Source organism: Malus domestica, chromosome 09 (genome assembly GCF_042453785.1).
Source record: "Malus domestica chromosome 09, GDT2T_hap1".
NCBI lineage: Eukaryota > Viridiplantae > Streptophyta > Magnoliopsida > Rosales > Rosaceae > Malus > Malus domestica.
In genome coordinates this window covers 31,027,972-31,038,024 of record NC_091669.1, presented here as the reverse complement: position 1 = coordinate 31,038,024, position 10,053 = coordinate 31,027,972, and the positions used below count along the sequence as shown (strand labels likewise).

At 39.6% G+C, this 10,053-nt stretch overlaps 2 protein-coding genes across 5 annotated transcripts; both read left to right on the top strand.

The window, feature by feature from the left end:
- On the top strand, nucleotides 1–3,517 carry LOC103444121 (probable polyol transporter 4). 3 transcript variants are annotated; one of them, XM_029108537.2, is made up of 3 exons: nucleotides 111–254; nucleotides 384–790; nucleotides 1,816–3,517. In XM_029108537.2, exons 2-3 carry the CDS (start codon nucleotides 553–555, stop codon nucleotides 3,177–3,179), a joined length of 1,602 nt encoding a protein of 533 aa, XP_028964370.2. In that variant the 5' UTR covers nucleotides 111–254; nucleotides 384–552; the 3' UTR covers nucleotides 3,180–3,517. The 3 variants fall into 3 exon arrangements, with proteins under 3 accessions (XP_008381259.3, XP_028964370.2, XP_028964369.2); XM_029108536.2 differs by having other exon boundaries at nucleotides 124–213; XM_008383037.4 differs by having other exon boundaries at nucleotides 1–790.
- A 3,656-nt stretch (nucleotides 3,518–7,173) lies between these two features.
- Nucleotides 7,174–10,053, top strand: LOC103444122 (epoxide hydrolase 2-like). 2 transcript variants are annotated; one of them, XM_008383038.4, is made up of 5 exons: nucleotides 7,174–7,985; nucleotides 8,225–8,439; nucleotides 8,815–8,985; nucleotides 9,138–9,373; nucleotides 9,715–10,053. In XM_008383038.4, exons 1-5 carry the CDS (start codon nucleotides 7,916–7,918, stop codon nucleotides 9,962–9,964), a joined length of 942 nt encoding a protein of 313 aa, XP_008381260.3. In that variant the 5' UTR covers nucleotides 7,174–7,915; the 3' UTR covers nucleotides 9,965–10,053. The 2 variants fall into 2 exon arrangements, with proteins under 2 accessions (XP_008381260.3, XP_070661293.1); XM_070805192.1 differs by lacking the exon at nucleotides 7,174–7,985 and adding an exon at nucleotides 7,986–8,115.

Here is a 10,053-nt window from a genome sequence, read left to right as displayed (position 1 = left end):
GTGGCATAGTGCTATTTACAAATCCCTTCAAACTTTTCACACAATTTTATCTGTTAAGTTTTTTTAATTTAATCGATTTGATTGACGAAAATTAAAAAGAAAGCGAGGGGTAAAAATATGTAATTATCATCATCTTCTTTAACAATTTAGAACATAAAAATACAGACAATCTCCACAGCTGTCACATAGAAAGCGCCGATTGAGCCTAAGCAAGTAAGAGTTCGAGGTCCTGTGACGTTAAACCGGTCGCACATGTAAAACTATCACAAGTGGGTTTTCTTTCTTGCATTGCAGAAAGAAAGGTCCCACCTTCGCCTGCATCTCACAATTTGTATTTTTCTAATTATTTCTCAGCCTTTTTTTTTAATTAATTATTGTTTCAGATCTAAAACTCAAGCAAAACCCATGGTTCTCCTCCAATAGATTCAAAGTATTGGGCAGTCAAACAAAAACCAAACCAAACCCCCCATAAAACCAACATCTGGGTGTTGTGCTCTGTTCGTCCAGTTTTATGATTGGAAACGAACAGAGAGATTCAGAAAGAAAATCGAGATGGGGTTGGTGGGTGTTCCAGAAATTGGAAATGGAGAAATGGGTTTGTCTGGGATTCCATTGGGGACCAAGAACAAGTACAAGAGGATGGATTCTGAGTCCGAGGTCGAGCTCACAGAGGAACACGAGGATGCTGCTTCTCGCCACCATCTTCAACAAATTCGGAGTAAACAAACCAGGAAATATGTCCTCGCTTGCGCCATTTTTGCTTCTCTCAACCATGTTCTTCTTGGCTATGGTAAATAACTGCTTGCTTGAACTTTTACGTATGGATGTGTATCTATAAAAATGTGTTTACGTTTGTACGTAATCATGTATTTGTGTATGTACATCTGTTCGTGTGTAGGATAATGTCTGCTCTGTGTTTTTCTATACGAGTGATATTCTAATTACTTAATCTAAACTACGGGGAGGGGAATTCGAACATGTCTTGAGATTGAGAGGGGTGAGTTCTGTTTGTTATTGTTATAGGAAGCTGCTGCTGTCGACAGACATTAGTAGTTGGCATGTATGTTCTGTTATCATCTGTTTTATTTGGTCAACTGTTGTGCTTAATTGCTTTAAGAATCTTCTGTTCCATTTTATGAATAACTCCAAAACTTATCATACATGACAGCAGAACAATTCGATATTTTTCTGGGGTTTTTTCATTCTTCGTGCTCGACTATAATTTGTCCAAATTTAGTCCCTAAATTAATTTTTTTTTTGGTCTAATAGTAATAAGTACAGCATTAAAACTTTGTTGGAAAAATTTTCACGTCTTATTGGCAATTTTGTGTACATCTCCTCATTATTTATGTGGGAAAATATTACAATCTACAAGTAACAAATGTCTGTTTATTATTCGATGAAATTTGATCTGGTACTTATTAAGCACAACAAATTGATTTACGGACTAAATGGGGATGGATTAAAATTTAGGTACTGAATTGAGAGACGAGGCAAAGTCCAAGTAGCAAAATGAATATACAATTTCCATTTTATTGTTCTTGGAGATGAGTAATATATTGCAAGTAAAACATCAAGGAGCTATTTTATTTTTAGTTCCGAATGATTTTAGAAGAAAAAAGGGTATATCTATGCAAGAAGGATCTCTGGCTGCATAAACTGATACTGTTTGCAGCTAACTCCTTGCAACACATTAATAAACAAAGGAGATGATGGTCATACCTGTTCTCAACGTAACCCATTTTTTAAAGTGTTTGAACAAGGTGACTCTGAAGATATGTGATTGAATATATATATATTTTTTTGAATCGGCAGATGTTGGTGTCATGAGTGGAGCTATCATATTCATTCAGGAAGATTTAAAGATAACCGAGGTACAAGAAGAAGTTGTTGTTGGGATTTTGAGCATTGTTTCGCTTTTCGGTAGTTTAGGTGGTGGTAAAACATCAGATATCATTGGTAGGAAGTGGACCATGGCCTTGGCTGCTGTTGTCTTTCAAGCAGGTGCAGCTACAATGACCCTTGCGCCCTCATTTGAAATATTGATGGTCGGAAGACTGTTGGCGGGCATTGGAATTGGCTTCGGTGGCATGGTTGCCCCTGTTTATATTGCTGAGATATCACCCACTATTGACAGAGGCTCACTCACCTCATTCCCGGAAATATTTATAAATCTGGGAATTTTACTCGGCTACGTCTCAAACTATGCATTTTCTGGTCTCCCAGCACATATAAACTGGAGGATAATGCTTGCAGTAGGAATTACGCCATCAATTTTCACTGGTTTTGCACTTTTTGTAATCCCCGAGTCTCCAAGGTGGTTAGTCCTTCAGAACCGTGTTGATGAGGCAAGATCAGTGTTGATGAAAACAAATGAGAATGAAAGTGAGGTGGAGGACAGACTGAATGAAATACTAGCAGCCGCTGACAATTCCAGTGCGGGGAAGTATGAGGAGAAAAGTGTGACGAGTGAACTAATGAGTCCATCTCCTTCACTTCGTTGGATGCTTATCACAGGTTTTGGAATTCAATGTTTTCAACAGATAACAGGAATAGATGCGACTGTGTATTACAGCCCTGAAATCTTCCAAGAAGCAGGAGTTAAAGATAAACAAAATGTACTTGCTGCAACTGTTGCAGTGGGTGTTACAAAGACTGTTTTCATAATGGTCGCTATTCTCCTTATAGACAAGCTCGGAAGAAAGCCCTTGCTCTATATAAGCACGATTGGAATGACGATTTGTTTGTTCAGTTTAGCATTTACTCTATCTGTTCTTGGGAAAGGACAGTTTGGTGTTGTGATGGCAATTCTATCAGTTTGCGGAAATGTAGCTTTCTTCTCTGTTGGAATTGGACCTGTTTGCTGGGTTTTGACATCCGAAATATTCCCTCTAAGGTTGCGTGCACAAGCAGCAGCACTTGGAGCAGTGGGTAATAGGGTGTGCAGTGGCCTAGTTGCCATGTCTTTTCTCTCAGTTTCCAATGCAATTTCATTTGGTGGAACTTTCTTTATCTTTTCTGCAGTTTCTGCTCTTTCTGTTGCATTCGTCTACACCTTTGTTCCAGAAACCAAAGGAAAGTCATTGGAGCAGATTGAGTTGCTTTTTCAAACTGATATTGATCGGAAAGGAGGTCAAGTGGAACTAGGAGATGTCGAGCACCTTGTGCAGAAAGGATGATTGATCGGGAAAGCTCATTCGATGAACAGATATATCTTCCACGTCTTACCATCCTTCAACCGGTTTTAAAAAGGGTACAGCGTTCACACCCGTGATGGAACTATTGTGAGTATGAAGTTGCAGGATGTGAATTTCGAAAGAGAACCTCGAGCTTGTATAAATAGTTCTCTGCAACCAAATAAGATAGCTACCAGAGGGAGGCACATTACATGTTTGAGTTGTATTACGGTTTACAACTATTAGACTTTTCGGAATCAAATTCGTTCACGGTAGTATTCACTGTTCTTACTTATCTTTGTATGCAATTTTACATCAATGAAAAATATTAACATTTGAAAGTTTAGCACAAATATTTTATACGTTTTTAGTGCTTCTGAATTATGAACATCCTTGTTGACCCTAAAGCAAATTACAAAACCTACGTGGCGCACAGGCTGGGTAACTATACATTCTTCTATGGTTTGTTGATGCTGGCGTGCCAACTAGCTCATTATTGAGCTCGGTCGGGCAAGTGAGATGGATGTGGTGGTGTGGCGATGAAACACGTTGCTGACTTTTACATTGAGTAACTTCGGCCAAGGAAGAAACACTCTCAGCCTAATTCTGCTAACCTAAAGACATGAAGTTTAATAATGATCCAGCTTTCAATGTACAATGTGCCGAACACAAAGTAACTTGGGTAACATCTTGCTTCGTCAAGAAAGCTAATCAATTGACTGTTGGAAAATATTAGTATTTAGGTTTACTTTAATATTTGGTTTTCTGGGCTTAGCCCGTTAGCATTAGGGTTTAGGGTTAGTTTATTATAAATAGAGTGCTTTGTTATTCATTCGAAATTATGTTAGTCACAATGTAGCCTCTTAGGTTTTTGTAGCCGTTCCGGCATTCTCGGTTGTTTAATAATATTCTTATTATTTTGTAATCTTGTTCGTTGCGCACTCTGATATTCAACTTGGTATCAGAGCAGGTTTCATCCTTCGGGATTTAATCTGCTTTGGGTTGGTATCTGTTGGTTTGTGTTCGTTCATGGTCAGATTGTCTAGTTGTGTTTGACAGTTTGCAAAAAAAAAAAAAAAAGTGTTAATTTTTTCAGTTGTGTTGACGACCTTCTGCTCCTTCCTCGCCGTCCGTATTAGTCTCTGGTCACCTGCACGTTTTGACGAAGCTCCGACCCGAGAACCACTCAGATTGAGTCCCTTGAACTCCTGCAAATCAAATCTGATAAACCCACCGTTCATGTTCCACACCATACTTGCCATCTCCGCTGCACCGAAACCTGATCAGTTCCGTCCTCAACCTGCACCTCCGCACTAAACCCGTGAACTCGTTTACCCACCACTGCGCTGCCTTCACACCGTACCTGCATCTCGCCGCCGCACACATGTGTGCCCGCTACTTTCGCCCACATCAGACCTGCTACGCATTACCACCACCATCCTCCACTGATTGCTACTGCACCCTGCCATATCTTGAATCCTCTGGAACCACCGAGCCCAGAATCTCGAACTTGATGCCGACCCCTCTACGGAAACACCACTGCTTATTAATCTGAGATTCTGAATTGTTTATTATGGAAGACCACTTGAAAAAAAGGAAGAAGAAAAAGTTAGGGTTTTGAGGCCCACACGGGCAAGGATTAAAACTTGCTGTTTGTTTTTGTGATTGGGCCTTTTGAGGCCCACACGGATAGGTGTTGCAAGTTTGTCTTTCTGTTATTCGAGTGCTTGGATTGTAACCACTTGAGTGATAGTATTTGTATTTGTTTGTTCGTTGCTACAATTGAGATATGAAAATCTCGTCCGTTTAGTGACGGGTTCTTTCCATACTCTCAACTCTAGTCAGTCGGAACCACAATCAGTTTGCCAGTAAGAATCAAGTCAAGTTTGCTAGTCAAGTCAAGTTTGCAAGTTCACCAGTTCGCAAGTCAAGTCAAGTCAAGTTTGCATACCTGTTTGTCTGTCTGTCCGCTTTGCAGAGCCTACCTGTCTGTCTGTCCGCGTTGCGGAGCCTGCCTGTCTGTCTGTCCGCATTGCGGCGGAGCCTGCCTGTTTGTTTGTCCGCCTAACGGAGCCAGGCCGCATCTGCTTGTTTGCAAACTCATGTCGTATACCGCCATGAGTTTGACGGGGGGTGTTGGAAAATATTAGTATTTAGGTTTACTTTAATATTTGGTTTTCTGGGCTTAGCCCGTTAGCATTAGGGTTTAGGGTTAGTTTATTATAAATAGAGTGCTTTGTTATTCATTCGAAATTATGTTAGTCACAATGTAGCCTCTTAGGTTTTTGTAGCCGTTCCGGCATTCTCGGTTGTTTAATAATATTCTTATTATTTTGTAATCTTGTTCGTTGCGCACTCTGATATTCAACTTTGACCTTGTTCAACAAAAGGTCAAAGATCCGACTAATTCTACAGCTCCAATGATGTTTAACTAAATGGAATGTGTCGTCGGTTGTTAACATAAATATGTATCCAAACTGAATATGTGCTGACGAATGTTAGAGCAGTTAATGTATTCTCAAAGTGTTAAGAAAGTTTCGCCTAGAGGGTTGTGGGTTGAAGGTCATTTTCATGTTGCGCAGAGCTTTGTATTTATATGACTAAATCAGTACTGACGTTTGTCTGTTTGTACCGACGACGCAACTTTATTGGAAGACTTATCGACTAGATTTAGGGTGCGTTTGTTGCACTGGACTAAATCAGACTGGACTAGCTTTAGGGACTAAGCTGGATTAGCTTAGACTAGACTAAGATAGATTGATTTAGTGCAACGTTTGGTAGAATGCCGGACTAAAAAAAAGAATAGTTAAGAACTATAATTTTATATCATTAAATACACATTTTATTATTAACTCAATAATATTTTATTTTTTATTCAAACTTTTTCTTTGTGTTTGTGTCTGGAACACTCTCCTCTCCCCGAGAGTTCATTCTTTTCTTCCTCGTTAGTGCTGTTCCCCAACACTCATTTTTTCTTGCAAAACAATATCCTTCAAAGCGATTTTTCCTGCAAAATCGTCCCTAAAGCTACTCTCTCCTCTGCCTCTCCATTTTTCTTTGTACCAAAGCTACTCTCTCCCTTTCTCTATCCATTTCTCAGGAATTTTCTAGGAAAATAATTTTTTTTTTTTTGGGAATTTTCTGGGAATTATTGGGAATAAGGAAGAATTTTTATATGGGGATTGTTGTTGTTTTTGTTTTGAATTTTTTTTTTTAATTTTGGTGTTGAGATTTAGGCAGTGGGTGCGCTGGGTTTCAGATCTGGGAAAGAGAGAAGCAGATAGATGGGCAAGGGAGAGAGAAGCAGATGAAGCAGAGCAAGGGAGAGAAGCGGACGAAGAGAAGCAGATGGAGTGAAGCAACGAAGGTCTTAGCAATCCGATGCCTTTCGATGGGACTCGCTAAGACGGTCTAGCGAAGTCCTTTGTCGAGGCAAGTCCCAGCTAGTCCCACTAAAGGTTGTCCTGCTGCGTAACAAACACGGTATTGCTCTGAGTTTTAGTCCAGTCCAATCCCACCTGAGGGCAAACAAACGCTCCTTAGGGTAATGTTAGGAAGATCAAATTTTGAGACTAAATTTGCAAACTAAATTATGTGTCACCAATAAGAATAAGCACGTTTGTTAACGTGTAAATAAACGTGTAAGTAATATACCAATCATCAACTTCCATGTTTTTAAATTTTTAAAATTTTGTCTACAAATTTAGTCTCCTAGCTTTATCATGATAAAGCCATCACACCCGCCCATCGGCCTTGAGATACCATCTTGCTTTCCAATGCCATCTTGCTTTTTCAAATACCATCTGTGGCGTGTGAACGTGCCGTGCCCATCAGGCTTGCTTTTTCAAATATGAGGATAAACCATCCCCAAAACTCATCATTATATCTATGCAATCCTTTTAGAATGATTAATTATCAAAAGGTCAAGATAAACTTCAACAAAATCTGGGAGATAACTACCGAGGTTATAAATAATGCAATAGTACCCACGAAAATTATCTTGAAATTTTTTCAACCCAACGGCCTAAAACACATGAGCCGATGGCGGAAAAGCAGGTCGAAACAATCCTTTAGATGCTTGTTGGGCCTCCTATTGTACCAACCACTGCCATCGCCACTGCTACCTCCTGCCAAGACGGAAATAAGGCCAACAGAGGGGAGATAAGGAAGGTGTACCGTCTCTTCCTTCCCTCCTCCCACTTCCACTTTTCTTCCTTTTTTATTTTTTATTTTGGAATGTTATTGAATCTAGTTCTATCCCGCATTTGAAGGAGCGCGATGCAATCTTCTCATCAATTTTGTTTGGTCATTGTTGTTAGATGCTTGTTTTGAGGTCATTGAGATGCCACACTCTAGATAGATAGACAACGAACTATCCCTTTTAAATTTAACACTTTGATAAAACAGAATGTAAAAACACTTTGATAGACAATGAGCTAACCCTTTAAAGTTGCCAACGTTATTTCATCCGTCTCCTTCCATTCTAGCTACAGTAAAGCGGGATCCCTTTAAGAAGAGTCTCGTACCAAAAAGTTTGTAACTCTGTTTTATTTATTATTATTTTACTTAGTGTGATTGAGGGTAAAATGACAGTAGTGTCACTCAACGTAAAGACAACACAACAAATGGTCTAAGCCCTGACATCATCTAACGACTTATTATTCCCTCTCCAAGTCTCTATCTTGTTCAATTTTCTCCTCACTCAAAGTCCACATTCTCCTTCTCCATCTCTCTCAATAATGGAAAATATCCAGCACAAACATGTGGAAGTAAGAGGACTCAAGCTTCACGTAGCCGAAATCGGAAGTGGTACGTATGATCCTTCCAAAAGTTGTGATTTGTTCTTAACATGACACCAGATGTTTTTGCGAACTTAGAACATAAGTATAATCATTCTTGTATTTGGTTTTATAATTTTCAACCGGAGGTCATACCTAGGGTTAGTTTTGATTTTATGGTTTAAATATCTGTTGAGGATCTTCTTTGTAATATTCTTTCTGTTGTCAAAAGGAAAAAAAAAACAATGAAATGATGATGGATTTATGCAGGTCCAAAGGCTGTGGTGTTCCTTCATGGATTTCCAGAAATATGGTACACGTGGAGGCATCAAATGGTTGCTGTAGCGGATAGAGGCTACCGGGCATTAACCATTGATTTCAGGGGCTATGGACTTTCCGAGCAGCCGGCTGACCCTGAGAAGGACACCTTCATCGACCTTGTCCACGATATCGTTGCCCTTTTGGATTTTTTGGCCATTAACGAGGTAATACTATTAACTGATTAATTAACACACTAATTCAGCTACGTGTTTGATAGAATATATACCATTAAAAAGGTAATACTATTACCAGTAATTGTTTCTGTTGATATAACTAATAAAGTAGACACATGAGTATCCCGTAATCGGAATCCAACTCGGTACTTTGATTCCAATTATTGATAAGTAAACATGCCATCAGTACAGATCTGCTCTCAGTTCTCTGCGGTATGCGATGTTACACTTTATTTTAGACAATACTTGCATCCACTTCGTAAGCGCACCGGCAAAGCGTCGTGTATATAGTAGATCTACCATACATAAGTCTTAACAAATTTAGTACATTTAGTCAAGAACTTGAAGTTAATTATATGGACACAGGCTTTTCTTATTGGGAAAGATTTTGGAGCATTTCCTGCATACATGGTAGCTGCTCTCCACCCAGACCGGGTATCTGGCGTCGTTACACTAGGTGTTCCTTTCATGCTACCAGGTCCCTCTGCCATCCAAAATCATCTCCTTCCTGAAGGCTTCTACATGTCAAGGTGGCAGGTACGTAAATACATTCTTTTTTTCCATCAACACCTTCAGTTTTTGGCTGATAAAGTCCACACTGGCATGCTCCAATCATTCATAAGCTTAATTACTCGTCTATGACATATAATCGCAATGGTACTACTTAAGTTCTTATTACCTAATTTCAGGAGCCAGGGCGGACAGAAGCAGATTTTGGCCGCTTTGATGTGAAGACGGTGATTAGGAACATCTACATTCTCTTCTCTAGAAGCGAGATCCCAATAGCTGCCCCTGATCAAGAAATCATGGACCTGTTTGACCCTGCAACTCCTCTGCCGCCAGGGTTTTCGGAAGAAGATCTTGATGTCTACGCATCTTTGTATGAGAAATCTGGATTCCGTTATCCATTGCGAGTTCCATACAGGTAGGTAACAAAAATTGATTCTGTTCTCACAAGAAATGATTTCTTTTCTTTAGTCTAGCAGTTAACTAAGATGTGATTATGTGTTGTGAAGTACTAAAGACATATTGTTCTCGTATAATGTATGATGTTTATTTATCGAATGACGTAGCAGTATCTGATTGATCCAGTATCTCCCCACTTAAATTTTATTTATTAGTAACAAGATGCATGTTGTACGCACCATTTGGTGAATAAATTTGATGACTCTAGCGGTCCGACAGAGGCATGTATGATCTAGTTTTGTCTAAAAACAAAATCTCTCGCGAAATATCATCACATATATAGTGCCCTTATTGATGCAGAACCTTGGCCGTGGATTGCGGTATAACCGATCCCAAAGTCTCGACTCCATCTCTGCTGATCGTGGGCGAGAAGGATTACGTCTTAAAGTTTCCGGGGATGGAGGACTACATCCGCACTGGGGCAGTGAAAAACTTTGTGCCGGATCTGGAGATTACATTCATCGAAGAAGGGAGCCATTTTGTGCATGAACAACTTGTGGAGAAAGTTAACCAGCTGATCCTCGCATTCCTTGACAAACATGCTATCTGATGAACATATGCTCAATGTTGCTAATGTGCCTGAGGAGTGAGGACCAATTGTCATGTGATGTAGTGATACATGCTTCTTCAACCAGAAAA